Source organism: Felis catus, chromosome C1 (assembly GCF_018350175.1).
Source record: "Felis catus isolate Fca126 chromosome C1, F.catus_Fca126_mat1.0, whole genome shotgun sequence".
In the NCBI taxonomy this organism is placed as follows: Eukaryota; Metazoa; Chordata; class Mammalia; order Carnivora; family Felidae; genus Felis; species Felis catus.
In genome coordinates, this window is record NC_058375.1 from 159,669,601 (window position 1) to 159,691,474 (window position 21,874).

Sequence of the window (21,874 nt, forward strand, 5' to 3'; positions counted from 1 at the left end):
TCTATTTTCTACCCTATTGTATCTCTGGTGCGACCACAATAATCAGCACATACTAGGTATTCAGTAAATATTTGCTGAATGACATAAATGGGCTATTAAAAAAAGAACAGAGGTAAGCACGGAGTATATTTTAAACATGCATCTGATCACTTACTGTTTGTAGAAAAACTTATAAAAGACAAATATGAATTTTTTAAATGTGTAATATTATTTATTTTCTATAATTTATTTTTTTATAATTTACATTTAAGTTAGTTAGCACACGGTGCAACAATGATATCAGGAGTAGATTCCTTAATGCCCCTTATCCATTTAGCCCATCCCCCCCCCCAACCCCTCCAGCAACCCTGTTTGTTCTCTGTATTTAAGAGTCTCTTACGTTTTGTCCCCCTCCCTGTTTTTATATTATTTTTGCTTCCCTTCCCTTATATTCATCTGTTTTGTATCTTAAAGTCCTCATATGAATGAAGCCATATACTTGTCTTTTCTGACTAATGTCGCACAATACCCTCTAGTTCCATCCACCTAGTTGCAAATGGCAAGATTTCATTCTTTTTGATTGCCATCATCCGATGATGGACATTTGGGCTCTTTCCATACTTTGGCTATTGTCAATAGCACTGCTATAAACACTGGGGTGCACGTGTCCCTTCGAAACAGCACACCTGCATCCCCTGGATAAACACCTAGTTGTGTAATTGCTGGGTTGTAGGGTGGTTCTATTTTTAATTTCTTGAGGAACCTCCATACTGTTTTCCAGAGTGGCTGCACCAGTTTGCATTCCCACAAATATTAATTTAATAAAGTGTTATTTTCTAAATTTATCTCTGTTAAGAAGATTTGGGGAATGTGCAAGTGCTATCTTGAAACAAAAATTGATCTGAACATGAGAAATTTAAGAAGAGGAGAGCCTGGGTGGCTCAGTCAATTAAGCATCTGACTATCTGACGCTTGATTTCTGCTCAGGTCATGATCCCAGGGTTGTGGGATGAAGCCCTGCGTCGGGCTCTGCGCTGAGCATGGCGCCTGCTTGAGAGTCTCTCTCTCCCTCTCCCCACATGCACACCCACGACTGCTCTCTCTTTCTCTCTGCGACCCCCCCCCCCCCGCCGCCCCGACACACACAGTTTAAGACATTTATGAAGAAAGAGGAAATTTTCACTACCTGAAGGAAACAAAAATTAGCATGGCTTTAAAGAATGAGCAATTAATAAAAGTAAATAAATATTACTGTTTCCCATTCAAGAATCTAAAGCTTACTAATTGTAAAAAACTACTAAATATCATGTCTACTATAAAAACACATGTTAGAGGTTTCAGCAATCTGACCAGAACAAGAGTAGGTTAACAGTGAAGGTTTTTTTTTAATGTTTATTTTTGAGACGGGGGAGGGGCAGAGAAAGAGGGAAACACAGAAACCGAAGCAGGCTCCAGGCTCTGAGCTGTCAGCACAGAGCCCAAAACGCAGGGCTTGAACCCATGAACCGTGAGATCAAGAGCTGAGCCAAAGTTGGATGCTTAACTGACAGAGCCGCCAGGCAAACTTGTTCTCAAAGTAACCGGTTCCCTTTTAGGTCACCTCAACACGCTAAGAAAAAGTTTTAAAAACGCTACATGGTTATAAGACTAAGATTTAAAACAAGACAAATGTTTCAATTCCTTGGCTCCCCACCCCCACTCAAACCAGAACTACAGAACTTCTACTCTGCTGATGCAAAACTGACTTCATGCACACTGCCCTTTCCTATGGTTCTAGCCAGATGGTAGTAGAATATGACCAGAATGAAAGAATCACTAACCACCCACAGAGAAGAGTAAAAGGGTGGAGAAAATTCAAGAATAGCAAAGCTAGAACAGGACTTTAATCCAGTTTCCATTTGGAAGTAGGAATAACTTTATTTAAAAAATTAACTTTTTTTTTTTAATTTTTTATTTTTTGTAAAGTTTATTTATTTTTGAGACAGAGAGAGACAGAGCATGAACGGGGAGGGTCAGAGAGAGAGGGAGACACAGAATCGGAAGCAGGCTCCAGGCTCTGAGCCATCAGCCCAGAGCCTGACACGGGGCTCAAACTCACGGACCGCGAGATCATGACCTGAGCCGAAGTCGGACGCCTAACCGACTGAGCCACCCAGTCGCCCCTAAAAAGTTAACTTTTAAAGCTACTTTAGAACACAATCAAGATGTTATAAATGAAAATAAACAGCAATAACCCTACTGATCAAAATCCTAACGGAAAGTAAAGAATTACTGGAATGAATATATAGCAAATATCTGATTATTCAGGAATGACTACACATTTTAGAGATTAATTTAACATTACTAATATTTATTTCTCTTATCTGTCAACTACTTTGGGTTCTATCACTGATAAACTACTTGATACACACTGATAAGTAACTTGATATAAGGTATGTATAACAATACACAGTAGGTCCTCAATTCAAGAAATGCAAGTAATTTTTTAAAAACTAGATTACTTACCTATCATAAAAAGGCACAAAGCAAGAACAGCCTGACTGAAGAGGTGCATAGGGCAAGGCACAAGGGAAGGGCACAGAAGTTCCAACGCCCTCTCCATTTGCACCGCTCTCCCCAGACTTCCACGTGTTCACCAACCCGGAAGCCCCAATTTTGCTCTTTTTTGATAGCTCAGTGAAGAAATTTTAACTACTAACAGAGCTTGTGTTTTAGATTTATATTTAAGGTTATACACTGTAACTTATTTTATTCATTACCAGGACAACTGTAGGTCTGGGTTTAGCAGCTGAGGTTCTTGCTTTTAAAATACTCAAAAATCATGGTTTCTACCTCAAACGTATCTCTAGTTTCACTGTCAATATTTTAGCTCAAACCTAATCATCTTTCATTTGGAGACCTCTCCCCATCTCAGCTGTCAACAATTTATCTTCTTTCCAACATTCCCATATTATGATGAGTTATCTTTCTAAAACTCAATTCTGACCACACACACTGCAGACAAACCTTTAATAGCTCCGTATTATCCACAGAATTAAAAGCCAAAATCTCTAGCATCACAAGAACAACATCCTTCATTATGGTACACCTTTCACCCAGCACAGCTGGTGCTGAACAAAAGCTGAAGAAATCAACTGAGATAGAGAAGGCCATTCTGTGCTAAGTCCTGGGAACCAGTGTTTAAAACAGCGATGTTTATATAATACGGGAGATACAGCTTTGCCTCCATTTTGCACATAACTGAACGAGTTCTAGGAAATCTGATGTAGATGCTGCCACTACTCCTGCTTTGCAGGTTTTAAAATTTTTCCGGCAAAAAAAAAAAAAGGGGGGGGGGCAGCACAGGTCTTGGCTTCTTAACAGAGTCAATCATCTAAACTCAGTAACTTCTCTGTTTTAAAGTTTACCTCAGAAACACTGAAGCCACAGGTTCAGTTCAACTGATTTAGAACTATTGTATCTAAAACAGAACAGAAAAGGTTCTTGTCTTTTCCATAGGAACAGAGAGCAGACAAGGGCTGAATACTAAGACTAAAGTAAGGATTGGAGAATGGGGGGAAAAAACTAAGTAGGCAAATCCCAAGATATATATACATATAGATGTAAATCTTCCAATGACAATTACAGTTCCCTCCCAAATCATCTATAAAGCTGGAAGGTCAGTTTATATTTTGAAAAGTCATGTTTAGAATAATACATCATGCTGTATGGATGAATGCTAACTAATCAAGAAATTTGCTAAAGCTGAAATTGTAATACTTGTGTTTTACATTCCTTTCAAATGTACTAAATTCTGTGATTTCAAATAGTAAGGAGTAGATGTAGAACACAATTCCAAATGTACAATCTTTGCAAGTAATAAAAACTCAAAGGAACACTACATTATTTAAAATGTAAGAATGACTAACTTCACGAGATTCTGAAACGCAAAACCATCTGTCCATTGTTCAGTAAATGAAGCACCATGTCTAACTGTTGTGAAGTGCCCAAGGCGTAATCTGTCTTGCATACTCTTCTCTCGGCTTGACAGTTTTTCTTGCGTACTCTGGAAGAAGGAAAATATCATCAATTTTATTTATTTAAAATTTAAAACTGTACAAGGCAAAAAAGGGGTCAAGCGGAATGAAAAGGAAACAAATCACCTACCTTTTCAATAAGCAGTTTTTTGCTCATTGATATGCACTTATTTAATCGTTCTTTGTATTTTTCAAGTAATTTTTGTTGTTCATCTATTTGCCGTCTGAGATCACAATTAGCCTACAAAATAAGGAGAAAATGGAAAAGGTCTAGAATTTGTGTGTATGAGACACTGATGAATATTTTTAACATTCTGAATAAAGTATATAAAAAGAAAGGGTTAATTAAGGATTTGAGTATGATACTAAAAATTTTTTTTTCAACATCTACTTATTGTGGCATAATACTGTTAAATGTTGCTTAACTGTGCAGTGGAAAGTACATGGAATTTGTATCCATATTCCATGGTTCAAATCCACATCCTAAGGTATATAACCTTGGCTAAGTTCAGTCAGTTACCTGAACCTTAGTTTATTTCTTTTGTATTTCTAAAATAGGGGCAATACTATCTATCTCACTTAGTTAAAAATAACTAAAATATATATATATAAAATGACTAACACTTAAAAATGAATATAAGTTCTCTTCCATCTTTTGTAACTGATAAAACTGTTTTCTCCATTATACTTGGGGCTGACACTACCGATGCCTACCCAATAGCTAACTATTTCCACCATCTTTCTTGGCAATAAGATACCCATTTTGCTGACTTTCTAGGCAGCCATATGCTCATGCAAAGGCCCTTATATAAACTCAGGAGATGAGTCAGATTAGTCTAGGATAATGACAGAATAACCTGGAGAGCTTGTTATAATACAGACTGCTGGGTGGGACACACTCCCCAAGTTTCTATATAAGTCAGTCTGGAGTAGGGTCTGAAAATTATTTCTTTCTTTCTTTAAAACATTTTTTTTAATGTTTATTTATTTTCGAGAGAGACAGAGACAGAATGCAAGTGGGTTAGGGGCAGAGAGAGGGGGAGACACAGAATCCGAAGCAGGCTCCAGGCTCCGAGCTGTCAACACAGAGCCCGACGCGGGGCTCGAACTCACGAGCTGTGAGATCATGACCTGAGCCGAAGCCAGACGCTCAACCGACTGAGCCACCCAGGCACCCCTGAAAATTATTTCTAATAAATTCCACAGGATGCTGATGCTTCTGGTCTGGGAATCATACTTTGAGAACCACAGTTCTAGGCCAATCATGGTAGAAGCCAAAAGACATAATAATATATCGAAGATGCTAGGAGAAAAGAGCTACCAATCTGAAATTATATACCTAATAAAATTATTTTTCAAGGAAAAGGGTAAAATAAAGAGATTCTCAGAGGAACACAAATGGAAGTCAGTACCAAGAAACCCTCCTCATTAGGCACAATTCAAACAAACTGTGGTGTGTGTGTGTGTTCAAAATTTGATTCTAACATTTCTCTAAAACTACAAAAGTCCAAAAATAGCAAAAAAGAAAGGATATTTCTTCAATCACAAATCAAGATTTAATATAAAGCTACAGCAATTATGATCACCCAAATCTATTTTCTCTTTCTTTATTAGCAATGAAAGCTTACGTTTTATTCTGGATTGATATGTACCTAGCTAACCTATCGTAACTATGAGACTCTAATAAATATTTTACACCTTGATATGACCTTCAAGATAAAAGCCATACACTAAGGATAAAGGAATAAAAAAACTGAAGGAGTCAAGATCTCATAAGACACTATGAAGACATCACCAGTTCTGTGATGACAGAACCAGTTCTGTTCTCCTCTCAAAAACTAATATGGTATCTCATTTAAACTATTGCTGTTTATGTTCTCTGGTACTAACAAAGATAATTGCTAAATGATAAAAGATGCTATACCAGTGTAGGAATACACAAATAGAACATGGAACGCAGCAGAGAATACAGAAATAGATCCACTTGTATATGGAACATAGATTACATGATGGAACTGGCAGGAAAGAGTGGAGTTTCAATTAAATGAGCTGGGCAACTGATTATCTATATAGAAAGAAAATAAAATGAAACCTTATTTACACCATACCGAAAAACAAATTCCAGTGAGATTAACAACTTGTCTTGAAAACCCAGATTACAAAGGTTTTAAAAGAAAATATAGAGGGATATCTTTATGATATTAGAAATTTAAAAAAAAATCAGTTCTTTTGGTATACCTTTGATAATAACTTGGTACAAACATAACATAAACTACAAACAAAAAGATGTATTTAATCATATAAAATTTTTAAATGCATCTAATCATCAAAAGACAGCATGAAGAAATAAAGAGGCAATTTGCACACTGGGAGAAAATCAATATATATGAACAACAAGAAACTGACATCAATAAAAAAAAGATAGCAACCCACTAAGAAAAAATGAGCAAAAAACATCAGTTATTTCACAGAAGAAACACAGTTAATAAATATTTTAAAAGATGATAAAAGAGAATGCACAATAAAAGACACCCTGTTTCCCTCTATCAAATTGGCCAAAAAAATTTCTTATATCTGATTATAATAAGCCTTGACAAAGATAATAAGCACCAAGATTATTTCTTGCCCACTGCCGGTAGGAGTGTAAACTAATCCAACCACTTTGGGAAAAATTTGGCATCATTATAAAGCAAAATTGAAGATGTGCATGCCATGTACTCTGGCCACATCTCTCTTAAGCATATAACGTAAGACAAATTTTTCCACATTTGTGCTAGAAGACATGTATTAGAATGTTGTTAGCAGGACCATTCGTATTAGCAAAAAAGTAGAAACAAAATGTCTACCAACAGCAAAAAGATGTATTATGGTATATTCATATAAAACCTTACTATATAACATGAAACAAAGTACATGACAATTCCACATTTAATGTTTAGTGAAAACAAGCAGGGCAAAAGGGTACATACAGCGTAATTTTTTTAAAATGTTTTTATTTATATTTGTGAGAGAGACGGAGCAAATGGGAGAATGGCAGAGAGAGGGAGGGAGACACAGAATCCGAAGCAGGCTCCAGGCTCTGAGCCGTCAGCACACAGCCCAACGCGGGACTCGAACCCATGAGCCATGAGACAATGACCTGAGCTGAAGTTGGACGCTCAACCAACTGAGCCACCCAGGTGTCCTCAGCGTAATTTTATGCAAAGTTCAAAAAAACCCTGAAATATGTTGTTAAGAATGTATAGATACATGTGATAAAAGCATAAAGAAACACAAAGGCATAATAAATACAAAACTTAGAACAGTAGGTAATGGTAAAGGGATGTGAGAAGTGACTGGGATAGGATCAGGAAAAGGCAAGCTGGGAGTTTCAAACGTATAGATCATTATGGTAAGACCACAGGTGTTGATTTCACTGAGTTTCTATACCACAAGTTCTTAATGCTGGCTTAAATTATAATTATCTGGAGGAGTTTTTAAAACTACCAATGCCGAACCCCTGACCTCACATCAACTTAATCAGAACCCCTCAGGTTGGAGTTTAGGCATGGCCACCTTTATAAAGTGCCTCCCACCTTTCCCATTTGGTAATTCTAATGAGCATCATGGAGTGAGAACCACTGCTTCATACCTTACTCACATTATAATACTTTCTGATGTGTCTTTTTGCAAGGTTTCCATTAAAAATTTCACAGGATTGCAGCAGTTACTTCATCTTATATAATACCAAATATCAGAGGGTTTAAGACAAAATCAATTACACCCTTAAAACTAACACAAAATGGCTATCTGTCTTATGATAGTTGATCAAATAAAAATAAATTTTATAAACTTCCCTCTATTTCTCCAACTGTTTCTCAATTCACATTTAAAGAATAATTTGCACTTTAAAATAGTTATTTTCATGTACTTAAAACTACCAGAAAAAGCTTATTCTTCTCAGCTATAGAATTTTTTTTACGTTGCTAAGTATTTCCTCAACTTTTACTATTGCCAAATAATTCACTCAATTTTCCCTCTATGACTTATTACTTACCCTGAGCAAGTCATCTATACGACCCTCCTTCTTTTCCAGGTCCTGGTTTTTATTACTTTCTAATGCTGCTAATTTCAGCATTGTGAGATCAGTCTAAATGAAAGAAAACTATTTGATTATCTTCATTATATATATCACTGCATGCAAATATAAACTAGATTTTACTCTGATTCTAAAAAGCAAAGAAAATATTTGAGTTTGTGTTCATAAAAGTTATCCCAAAAGTCTTAGTACAGTTTTAAGTTTTAATATCTTCAGAAGTATAACTTCTACAAGGTTACAAATATTTAAAAGACTGATTACTAAAAGTTTTAGAATATTGTTATGTTCTTCATTAAAATTCAATAAAACCACTGCTTTGTGCTATCAACTCTAGCTGACTTTTGAACATGGCAAAAACTTTCATGAACTATTCATTGACTGAAAGCAATGAATAGCCTGAAGTTTTGAAGCATGTACAACAATTTGCACATGACCTAACAGAAAAGCCTAATGGCAATAAATTGGGTAATAAAGATGGTTAAGCAAAAACATCTACTCTTCAAATCTCTGTGGTTTGAGACAGTATCATCCCCAAACTGTCATACGTAAAAAGTTAAAATGAAAAACTTAGTAATCAAAATTCATAAAACCAAATAAGCATAAAAGATATATAATATTCAATTTTCAAATATTTAAGTATATAGCACATATATAAATTTATGTATAAATTTATTATATATTTATTAATTTATCATATATGTATAATTTTTATAAATTTATATATAAATTATATAAATTTATACATATATATAAATTTATATACACACATATATATGTATGTATATAAATACATACACCCAAAATGAACACCTTTTATGTCCACATATGACAAATGTAATAGATTCAGGAAGACGATGATTATATTTATTTGGATGGTATGTTCAAAAAAAAAAAAAATCAGTAAACAAAATTGACATGTTATGGTTGTTCTATTTAATATGCTTAAACATCTAGATATTTTTAAAAAGTTTTTAATGTTTATTTATTTATCTTGAGAGAGAGAAAGAGAGAGAGCGAGCGAGAGAGAGTGCGCGCGCAGGGGAGAGGCAGAGAGAGAGGGGGAGAGAGAAAGAATCCCAAGCAGGCTCCGCACTGCCAGCACCGCGAACTCACAAACCATGAGATCATGTACCTGAACTAAAATCAAGAGTCAGACACTTAACCGACTGAGCCACCCAGGTGCCCCAAAACATCTACATATTTAACCAGCATGTAACAAAGGACAAGCTGATAGTAAACTGGGTGTTTCAATTTCTCACCCCCTACAAACTACTTTTTTGTCTAGTAATTAGCTTTCTGGATGTATAATTTTACTTTATGACTATGTCCACTAGTTTCTACATTATACTAAGTTTCTTATAAGTCACTAGTTTCTTACAAATCACACAAAGAAATTTCAATTACTATTTACCTGAGTAATTTTAAAGGATAACTGCTTTGGTTGTAAAATAGGGTGGTCCCCAAAAGCTAATGCAGTAGGAGAAGGGCTATTCGGTCGAACCTTAAAAAAAAATATTAAAATTTTTACATTAGCAAGAAGAAAATAGGCTTCTCCTCAGCAACAACTACTTAACACCTCCTATGTTTTTATCAGGATAATAACTGAATTAAAACATAATTGACTTTTTAAAACTTTTTATCACTGTTTATTCAGTTAGCATTCATTTTTAGAGTACCCTCCCTTACATAAAGGTGCAATGAAAGAGACAACCATATATTCCCTGCCCTCAAGAAGCTTATATCCTAGAACCATCAAAAACATTTTAATGCTTTCAATCTGTTAAACAAGGCCAAATACATTATTTCAAAACAAAAATATTAAAAACAAATGACGATGGCTCAAAAAGTAAAACTGAGAAGATCATAATATAGAATTCTTATTAATAGGGACAATAATGCATGCCCATATATAGTATAATATCAATTTACTGTTGAGTTTCATGGTTTATCTAGTGACTAGTTTTAAAACACATCATTGAAAACAGATTATATCATTGTATCACTGCTATCACTACGACTCAAAATTATTGAGTCTTATAGTTTATTTTGCATATTACAATATAATGTGTCCAAGGTACAAAATAAGTAAGATACAACTAATTATATGTCTACCAGCAAGGACCAGAAGGGAACACTGGAAATAAAAACAAGGTATTTGAATAAATAAGAGATACTTTGATTTAAAAAAAACCTTCAATTCATTTTTAAATTACTGAGAGCCAACACTGCTTTTCTGGTTAGACATTAAACTTTCATATAATGAAAGATAAGGAAAAATGAAATCCAATATGCAAAACAATGCATATAAAAAGGACTAGGACTTAAATACACTAGAAACAAACCAAGAAGTTGTAAGATAATTTTTAGATCCAAGATTCTTCTCCTATGCTGAAATAAAATGGTCCAAGGCTAAAGGCTGCCTACCTTTGTCTAGAAAGGAATCATGCTATCACTTTAGTGGTTAAGAAATTTAATTTCTAAGAGAATTAGAAATTAGAAATCAGTAACTGAATATGGACCGATACAAGAGTATTCATTGTAGTCCCCTAAGTTTGACAGCATTCTTTTATAGAAACATTACTTCTTGGATATAATCAATTCAGGAAATCTTTAACTTAAGGATCTCACTTTGAGAAATAACGTTCTAACAGCACCAAATCATTAAAAAGAATTTAACCTACCTCACAAAATAATTTTCTTAGAAGATAAATACAAATAAATATATATAGGAGTTCTCAATGAAAAGATATTCAGTATACATACATACATATGTTAGTAGATTTAAGACTCCCTACACATGTCAAAACTTACAGATGAGGAAGGAGTGGAATGTGAATGCGAATTTTGAGGAGAACGGATCGCAGGAGGTATGCCTCTTACTGGACTTGAGCCATTCCCACCTTGGTACTAAGAAAAAAAAGAAAACACTTTATGAAAATAGGTTTAGACGGATGTTATTTTAGACATGATATTAATAATTAATTTAAATATAGTCTTTTAAATTAAATTCAGTAGTGATTTAAATGGGTCAAGAAAAAGCAAAACTAAGGTTAGTTACAGCCAAGTCCTAAAAGACTAAAGAGAGAATACTGATCACAAGAATATGAAAAGACTATGTTTAGCAAAGACCCTTATTTTTTTTTTAACATTCTGGTTTTAATTTGTTACTGCAGCAGACTCAAAAATTCCCCCCCTCCCCAACAATGAACATATATTATTTTTCCTTCAAATTTTAATAGTTCCTTATAAATGTTTGTTGAATGGGTATAATCCCTAACACCCCCAAATTAACATATTTACAAGTAGAAGTTAGTGAATGTAATAAGCCATCTTAAAACAGAATCAACATTCTCTAGATCTGTTAAAAATCCAAATGTTTGTAGCACTTAATATAAAAAGTTACACAAAGTCTCTTCTGTTTAACAGCACAAAATCTAATAAAAATCAATCCTTTCTTTCATGCATGAGATGAATTACAGTGCATGACTTAGGTGCCTATGAGGAGAAGCCTCCAAATCTATTCCACAGCTACCTTTCTCACTTCTCTACCAAGAATGGGAAGAGAAAACTGCTACTGGATTCCTCTCAGGGTATTAGGAGAAGAGCAGAGATGGGGACCTCCTAGTATGTCTTCCTGCAACCTAGGGACTTGGTCTGATTTATTTTTTACTCTACAGTGACTAGCAGAACTAGTGGCACATGAGGAATATTCAGCAGACTCGAAATTTGTTTATTTGAATTGATCCAACCTTTGGCAAAGATTCTTATTAACACTGAGGGACTGACCTTAACTAAAGAGCACTAGGTTAGCAATACAAGACCGTGGTCAGCAATAGTTTTACCTTAGATTCTGTAAATCCAATTAAGAAACACAATGGATGGTTAAAAAAAAAAAAAAGCTTTTAATGCAGCCCTTCCCCTAACTGGCAAATTCTGCTCTCACACTCAAGTAAATATAAGTATTTTTCAACTGAGTAGATCATGTTTGTTGTTTTAACAATCATATTAATGTACTGTAATGTAAAACTGGTAGCCAAAAGTATTTCTGTGTAAAAGAATAAGGTAATATTCTAAATTGGGTAAGAATCTAAATTTATCACATTTATTATTTTCAGGGGCTCTTAGATTCACATTTCTATTATTTAACTTCCATCTACAGGGCTCAAATGTTGCTATGGTGCCATAAAGGCTGCACTGACAGCAGATACAATTCTAAACTAGAGGTTATTCAAGTTCTCTCTTTGCACTTCCATTTAGAATTTGACTTTAAATAGGCTACTTTACATGTCTGGTCCTCAGTTTCCTCATCTGTAATATAGAAACCCTAATATCTCCTGTGCCTATCTCCTGGGCTGTTATAAGCAAGTATGTGAGGAAGTACTTTGAAAATTACAACAAGAATATACGAATATAAAAGTAAATTTTAATGTTCCTAGGAAGACAGGACATTACATAGTACTGACACTCTGCTCTAATCACGTAGATAATCAAAAGTTGAACTTGTACTTCAAAGAAATTATTTCAGCCCATACCAAAATAATATTAAGAACTGGAGGTATTTATCAATAAACTTACTTCAAAATAGTCGCTAATTTTGTGGCCACGCCCCCCAATACTTTTTCCTAGAATATAAAAGTAAAAAACTGTTACAGATCTGGTCATGACTACCTATCATACTATATCAGAAAAAGAATGTGTCAAACTTGATTTTGCTAATACACATAAAAATCATCTGCTTAATAAAAAGAACATGATATTTTAGTTGGGTAGTGATAGACATTGAAAGAATTATATTAAGAATCCTCAGAGGGTAAGATGCCAACTTCAGAAATCCAAAAATCAAATGACATTTCAATAGAAACATGTCAATTTTTAAAGTCCCAATTACTGGAGAACCACATATATAAATGACATTAAAGGATTTTGTTTTTAAAACTACATTATTCATATTGCTTAATGACTGCTAATTTCATAAAAGCAAACCAATGAATTAAAAAAAAATAGGTCGCAACTGTATAACAAACCAATTCATACCTGTAAATAATATAAAAGCTTTGGTTAACACAAAATCATAACAAACTGACAATAGCAAGCTTTAATATGAACGTTATTTTGTAAAAGTTTGGATTTTCTAAAAAAAGTATTCCCGGGGTGGGTGGGTGGCTCAGTTGGTTAAACATCCAGCTCTCGATTTCGGCTAAGGTCACGATCTCACAGTTCACTGGTTCAAGCCCGCATCAGACTTCCCACTGGCAGTGTGGAGCCTGCTTGAGATTCTCTCTCTGCCTGCTCACACACCCTCTGTCTCTCTCAATAAACAAAATAAACTTGAAAAAAAAAAAAGCATCCCCAAATCAAATCAACAGAATGTTGTTCTTCTTTTTTTTTTTTTTTTTTAAGTTTATTTATTTTCAGAGAGAGAGAGAGAGAGAGAGAGAGAAAGAGTGTGTTTGCACACAAGCAGGGAAGGGGCAGAAAGGGAGAGAGAAAATCTCAAGCAGGCTCTGCATTGTCAGTGCAATGCCAGACGCGGAGCTCAATCTCATAACACATGAGATCATGACTAAGCCAAAACCAAGAGTCAGATGCTTAAATAACTGAGCCACCCCAGGCACTCTTGTGTGTTTTTCTTTAAGTTTATTTTGAGAGAGAGAGAAAGAGCGTGCACACATGCAGGGGCGTGGCAGAGAGAAAGAGAGGGGGGCTGAAACTCCAAAGCTGGTTCCATGCTGTCAGTGCAGAGCCTGATGTGGGGCTTGATCTCACCAACCATGAGATCAAGAACTGAAATCAAGAGTTGGACCCTTAATCAACTGAGCCAGCCAGGTGCCCCCAGAGGATGTTTTTTAATAAACTAGATTTTAAATATTGCTCTTATGACCATATTGATAAAGTGGTCCAAATCATTATATATCACAGTTCTTTGATTAAAAGTTTTGCCCTAAAAAGAATCAATTTTATAAATCCTGAATTAAGGGCAAGGGATAGGCTAAATGCGTGATGGGGATTAAGGAGGGCACTTGTGAAGAGTACTGGGCTGTTATATGTAAGTGACGAATCACTAAATTCGACACCTGAAATCAATTTTAATATATATGTTAACTAATTAGAATTTAAATAAAAACTTAAAAAAATATATTGAATTAAGAAGGTGCTAAGAAATACTGTGTTTAAAGATACTTTTTTGGATAAGAGGCACCCACCCTTCATTGGAACTATACAGAATACAGGATTTCTTCAATACAAATAAAACCTGATGACATCATGAAGTCAAAAGCTTCGGATAATATAAACACACACATTTATCAATTTAACACTGACTTATATTAATTTATTCATTTATTTTATTTATATAACAAATACTTGAAGTGGTTACTATGTGCCAGGCACTACTGAGATGAACAAAGGTTACATTTTAAGGGGTGCCTGGGTGGCTCAGTCAGTTGAGCATTCAACTCATGATTTTGGCTCAGGTCATGATCCCAGGGTCGTGAGATCAAGCCCTGCATCAGGCTCCACACTAAGCATAGAATCTACTTAAGATTCTCTCTTTCCTTCTTCCCTCTCCCTGGCTTGATATCTCTCTCTCTCTCTCTCTCTCTCTTTTTCCCTCTCTCCCTCTCTCTCTCTCTTTTTCCCTCTCTCCCTCATAAACAAATCAATCAATCAATCAATAAGATTTTAAAGTTCAGCAACCTTAAATTCTTTTTTATTTTTTAATGTGTATTTATTTTTGAGAGAGAGAGAGCGAGCATTGGGGAGGAGCAGAGAGAGAGGGGGACAAAGGATCCGAAGCGGGCTCTAAGCTGACAGCAGAGAGTCCATTGTGGGGCTCAAACTCAACAAACCGTGATATCATGACCTGAGCTGAAGTCAAATGCTCAACTGACTGAGCCACCCACGTGACCTAACAACCTTAAATTCTTTTGTTTAACAAGAAAAACTAAGTACTCACAACTATAAACGCTACCTAGAAAGTTTGAACAATAGTTTTATACAGATTTATTTAGAGGTCGGAAAGGAATGTAAAAGGTTTTACAGGCATACCTTGTTTCATTGCACTTCACTGATACTGTGCTTGTGTGTGTGTGTGTGTGTGTGTGTGTGTGTGTGTGTGTGTGTTTAAACACAAATTGAAGGGTCTATGGCAACCTTGCACTGAGCAAGTCTATAGGCACTGTTTTTCCAATAGATAGCATTTGTTCACTTTATGTCTCTGTGTCACACTTTGGTAATTCTTGCAATATTTCAAGCTTTTTCATTATTATTATATTTGTTATGGCAAATAATCACTGTTATCAGTGATTACAACTCACTGAAAGCTCAGATGACAGCATTTTTTAGCAATGTTTTTAAATTAAGAAATGCATGATGCTTTTTAGACATAATGCTATTGCATGCTTAATAGACTATGGTATAGTATAAATATACTTTTATATACCCTGAGAATCCAAAAAATTCATTTAACTTGTTTACTGTGATATCTGCTTTATTTTGATGGTCTAGAACCAAACCTGAAGTATCTCTAAGGTATGCCTGTATAACCCAAGGAATTTTCCTTCTGCCTATAACAACTTTCCTGCAGATTCTGAAGATGCTATCCTTTGATGAAGACAGAGACATTTTTGGTTATCTATCCAGAAGCTATTTCCCTAATCCTTTTTCCCTAACTGAACACAAATTTTGCTCTGTTAACATTCCCTCCCCTACATAGCACATGTAATTTCAGAAGAAGCTGACTCCTGTCTGGCCTCCATCCTAATTTCCCCCCCCCTACTGATCAGAAATCTAATTTTGTTCAGGTATCGTCCCCTCTCCACAAAGCCTTCATTTCTAAAAGGAATTTTACCCACTTTCAATTTCAGAGATGGACCTGATTTTTGTAAGGGCAATAGTATGTCTATGGACATAACTGGGTTTGGAATGGACTCATGATCCAATTCTGGCTGACCAGATTATAAGAGAAGTTTGCTCTGGACTTGAAGAAGCTAACGTTCAAAGAAAGGGGAAAAACATAGAAAGCCAACTCTCTCTAAAGCAAATACAAGTGTGAAAGCTGAAGCAAGTAAATCCAATCAAAATTGGCAACCATTCTAAAACCGTAAGGAAACCAGACAATTCTGTGGATAGCAGACCACAAAGAAATAAACATGGATTCTTAAAAACATAGGATCTGGGTTGGATCAACCACCCCAGAAGTCCCACCCTAATTTGGGACCTGCTTTTAAGTGAGTTTTTAAAACTAGAGTTGAAACTATCATAACTAATGTATCTTTACACTAAATCAAACTCCCAAGTCCACTAATCACAAGCTGGTGGAACTACACCAAGACCAAAAACAAGCTCAGAGCAGACTGAGATACAAAGTACCACACGTCTACAGAAAGATGCTAGAGTGGTTTAACTCCTTCCTTCCACACAGACAGTTGCTTCAAGTACATTTCTTGATGCCAGTGCCACATGTAAATACTAGGATACCACATGTTCGTGGCCTTAAGTCTTCACAGCTAAAGTAAGTGGCTCTAAAACATGTAATATATGTATAAAGTCATTACATGTGATTGAAGAACCAATTTATTGTATTTAATTTTGAGTAGCCAAATTAAAGGACAATACTATTTTGTTGTCCATTACAAGAGTTGTGTAGTCTAATGAAAACCATCTTCTTAGCCTATATCACAAAGGGTAGGTATGCAACAAAGAATGAAGAACAAACAAGTTTGGAAAGAAAAAGTTGGTGCTTTAATAAAAGTCTTAATATAAAGTCTTTAATAACCAAAGCAAGCTTTGGGTACTTGCACTTTAAAGTGACATCTAATGTTCTTATTCGAAGACAAGAAGCCACTTCAATACCGTAATTCAGATAAAGAAAGAAAAATGAAAGGGATAAGATAAGGTTTGGACATGATACTTGCCTTTTTAATTCTCAAATAAAAAAAATAAGGGAAATGTCAAAAAGCCTAAAAATAGTAACCATACACTAACTATCTGTGCTACAAAAAAGATTCCAATTTCATATTATTATTTCTTATAGAAGTACATTTCTAAACTATTAGTAATGCATAAGTTACATAATAGCTATAGAAATTACAAAAACACAGTATTACTTGTACAGTTAAACTACTGATTAAAAAATCAGAATAATTAATTGTAAATGGTCATTTGGCTCTGAAAGGAGATTTTGTTTCACTTACCCTGACTACTTTCATTCTGGTTTTCTGATTTTCTCTTTCTTCCTCTAGATGATTCCGATTGTTTCTTCTCTGGTGTCTATAGAAAGCAAGTTAACAGAATTTAAAAATATACTTTTTACATACAAATTATTAGTCACTATACAAATTATTTTCATTTTCAAAAACGGTTTTGTTCAGTAGTGTTCATGTGATATAAATGAATAGTTACTTTTACACAATTTATTAAAAGATAAAATTTTCTACTGTGTAAGCTTTTAAAATTCAAAGTACAGAAGACTTACACACATTACGTGAAATTCACATTTACAGAATCTGATTTGAGGTGAGTGAAAATCTGAGAGTAATTAGCCTTTTTAAAGACTGTTCTTTAACATCTTTAAAGAAAAATGAAAGTTCTTCACATTCTTAACTGGATTGGGTAAAAAACAACAAAAATAAAGAATAAAAACTTATTCCTATTAGCTTTCTATTATTCACACATATTTAGTCTATAAAAGTAAACTCGGATGAAAAAGAAAAGAGCAAACTTAAACTCTGATATATATACAATCCCTACTAAAAAGGACCATTCACCTAAATGTTTACCAATTATTATGTAACAACAATTAGAGCAAATTTGTAGATTGTGCCCTAAATTAGGGGACAGCAAACTACAACCCACTGGCCAAATCTGGCCAGCCACCTGTTTTTGTAAGGCCCAACCTAAGCCTAACTTTTACTTTTTTAAATAACCAAAAATTTAATAATTAAAATACTATGATATGAAAATTTTAAGAAATTCAAATTTGAGTGTCCATAAATAAAGTTTTATTGGAACACAGCCACACTCATTCATTTATGTACTATCTATGGTTGCCTTCAGACTACAACAGCAGAGTTAGTTCCTACAGAGACTCTATGGTCTACAGAGCCTAAAATATCTGGCCCTTTACAGAAAAAGTCTGCAGACACCCCACCCTGGATGATGGCTTATTCCCAAATTAGTATTTTCATCAGGCTAAAATGACAAGTAATTTTCATGGAGTGTTGACAGACTGTTGTGCTTAAAGATTAAAACTAAGAGCAAAAGCACAAGGCAATGGCACAAGGCCCTCAAATTCTAGAAGCTTGGCAAGTACGTCTGGTGCCAGAACAAAGAATGTTTGAATGAATGAAACATCGAGGCAACTTAAAATAAATCTCTAAAGGCAATGTAGTCCCCAAACAAGGAAGGAACATATTCCATATTTTGTTGTATGAATAGTCTATGATTAAACAGTATGAATGACAACACATAACCTAACTCATGTTGAGCATCTATGATTCCTCTTCAGTATTATCATGGAGATTTTAAGTTTTCTTACCCTCATTTTTATCAACAAGATAACAGATTCTGAGAGGATGAAGTGAATGTTTAGAATCTGAATTCTTTAAAACAGGAGTGACACCATCTTCCCACCTCACCTTCCCATTCTCCCATTCCTGCATACAGTTATCACTTGATAAATACATGAATATTAAATAACTTATTCAAGGTAACCAGGATGGAAATCAAATTCAACTCTGTACTTTCAAGGCCGGAATGGTCTTTTTTTCTCTATGTGACATGTTACCTGCCCTATATCCAGAACTGAATGAATCAACTGTACAAAAAAACTTCAAAATTTTATCAAGTTTGTAAATAAAATTCATTATGTCTATCAATAAACTGCCTATATGTTTTCACAACACAAACCAGATATCTTAAAGAAATCCACTCTAACTTGCAATCTATTCAGAAGGCAGACTGATGTACCAACAATTTAGGGTAAGTAGTTCAGAGTTTAGTTATCAAACTCAGACAAACAATAACCAATCTTCTATTTTCTTCAAAATAACACTAAATTAAAAATTCTAGGTTAACATTTTTATAAACAACCCTAAAATCTATCTTAAACAAAAAAAGAACTGATTCGCAAATAATATTTATTCATATCCTTCCCAACTTTATCTATGTAAAAAATATAATTTAAAATCAAGAATATACGGTTTTTCACAAGTTTAATGTTACACTAATTTTTTTTAATGTTTATTAATTTTTGAGACACACACACACACACACACACACACACACACACACACACACAAACACACACACACACGGCATGAGTGGGGGGAAACACAGAATCCAAAGCAGGCTCCAGGCTCTGAGTTGTCAACACAGAGCCCAATGTGGGGCTCAAACTCATGAACTGTGAGATCATGACCCAACGCGAAGTCGGATGCTCAACCAACTGAGCCACCCAGGCACCCAAATGTTATACTAATTTTTAAGCATGACAGTATCCCATCTGAATTCCATTTTAAGTCTTGACTAGCTAACTTTTGATAAACAACAAAGAATCCACACAGAATAATACAATTCTAAAAGTTATACTGGAAACACTGTCTATCTAAATGGTTCCACATTATTTTCTAAAATACATTGCAGGTAACACTGGACCAGTTAGATGAGAGGCTACATTTTAAAAGCAGAAGACCGTGGGGTGGTTCAATTGGGGTAAACAAAGTTAGATTTATTTACCACAAAGCTTCTAGGAACCATTAAAATGCTAACATTCACTAGTTATCTCCAAAAAGGGACTGGGATGGAAAGTTACAGTGTATATAGAAATTCTCAAACTTATTTGGAATATCATTTATTAAACACTTCACTGGATATATACTTGAAGATACTGAAGGTCTTTTTTTTTTTTTTTTTAAAGACCTACAGATTACTTAGTAAAAACTTCTTTTCTCTGAGGCAACATTTCCCTACCTAAATTTTAAGTTTGATGGAATGGAAAAGTGGGACAGTCCTTTGAGGGAAATGTCATTTTGTTAAAAACTGTTAACAATGAATGATGGGACACCTGGGTGACTCAGTCCATGGAGTATCTGAGTCTTGATCCCATGGTTTGTGAGATGGAGCCCTGATTTGAATTCGGCCCTATGCTGACAGCTCAGAGCCTGGAGCCTGCTTCTGATTCTGTGCCTCCCTCTCTCTCTGCCCTCTCCCATTGATGGTCTGTCTCTCTCTCAAAAATAAAAAATAAACATAAAAATTTACATAAATAAATAAACTTAAAAAAAAACCAAATGAGTAATTATTACAGTTAAAACACACACACACAAAAGGAACAGGTTTACCTTGTTTACACCAGAAAAGAATTTGAGGAAGAAGGGGGGAAAAAGGATGACTAAAGAACTAAGGAAGTAAAATTAATTTTAAGACTAACATGACTAATGTGGGGTAAGAAGGTGGAAATAGGTAATAAAAAATTGAAAAGTTAAGCAAAATAAAAAATGAGAAAGGAAAACCTAGATATAACTAAATTTGCCTATAAAGTAAATGTTTCCATTACAAACACACCATTTTGTCCCTTCCTATGAACCTTTATCTTTTTTCACTGATGCTGTAGCAGGACCACCTCATTCCTCACTCTCACCCCAGATTATTTTAGGCTTGTTCTGTCAGCCCAAATGAACTGTAATTTTCTAAAGAGCAAGTACCATGGCTCTCTGAAGAAAAAGACTGGGACTAAGAATCAAACTCTGGATCCATTATTTACCATAACTCTTAGCATGTTACTTATTAACCTGACTCAGATTTTCTCATCAAATTTTTTTTTTTACATAATCTCTATGCCCAATGTGAGGCTTAAACTCAGGATGCTGGGATCAAGAGTCACATGCTCTACTGACTGAGGCAGCCAGGCACCCTATTCCCATCAATTTTAAATGTGATAATACAGGTATAGGATTGTGGGGATTAAATGAGAAACATACCAGAAACACTTGATACAGCATCTGGAACAGATACATACTCTATAAATGTCAGTAAGTACCCAATAAATTTTCTTATCTGAGTAGCTATCCTATTATTACAAATATCCGTGTACTTTCATATTTCTAAAGTTCAATCATGTGCCACCTGTTAAATGATTAGCAGATTCTGCCCTTATAGCTTACAAGTAACTTGTAGGGCTTGCTTGCAAAATAAGTGGTTTCCTCTCTAAGGTCCCATTCAACTCTGTTCTCAATTACAAGCCACAGAGCTGGCAGTTAGGCCCTAAGTGTTGTATCACTAACCTTCAGGACAATGTGCATTAGTTATGTGGTTTTAAATTTAAATAATCTCAATAACACTTAAACAAAACAAAAATTCTCAGTGAAGGCTACTGCTGCCAATTCTCCTGAGTCACTCATTTCTATATGGATTTATCTGGCAATTTAGAAACGTGGGAATTTAGGATATGTGGAAACTTGGCAAATATTTAATGGGTCTAAAATGGCTCATCAGTGAAGAAAAATTCAGAATGCTATCTGCAATTTTTCAGACAGTACTCCAGAGACACCTTAAGAGAAAGGAGGTTGTGCCTCAAAAGTTTAGTTAAAGAGGAGAGAGAAGGGAAGAAAGAAGCAGGTGGCTGAGCTAAGGCTCTAGCTTATCAGAGACACATCCTACCCTACCTCCACTTCTGTGCTTGCAAACACTGCATTTCTTATTTTAACACTCGAAATTCTATATTTGACTTACTTTGAAGAAAGAGTTCTATGGCTTAAAAAAGATTTGAAAAACCATCAATCTTGACCAGTGATTTCCAAGA

The 21,874-nt window shown here is 34.8% G+C and overlaps 1 protein-coding gene across 1 annotated transcript in view; it reads right to left on the minus strand.

The window, feature by feature from the left end:
- Positions 1–21,874, minus strand: part of TLK1 (tousled like kinase 1) — a 147,060-nt gene that overhangs the window by 47,836 nt on the left and 77,350 nt on the right. The window contains exons 4-10 of the mRNA XM_011285316.4: positions 17,268–17,343; positions 12,649–12,695; positions 10,885–10,980; positions 9,485–9,574; positions 8,032–8,124; positions 4,126–4,236; positions 3,888–4,024 (exon numbers count right to left, since the gene is read on the minus strand). Coding sequence (XP_011283618.1) covers positions 3,888–4,024; positions 4,126–4,236; positions 8,032–8,124; positions 9,485–9,574; positions 10,885–10,980; positions 12,649–12,695; positions 17,268–17,343 — 650 coding nt within the window. The remainder of the gene's footprint in view (positions 1–3,887; positions 4,025–4,125; positions 4,237–8,031; positions 8,125–9,484; positions 9,575–10,884; positions 10,981–12,648; positions 12,696–17,267; positions 17,344–21,874) is intronic.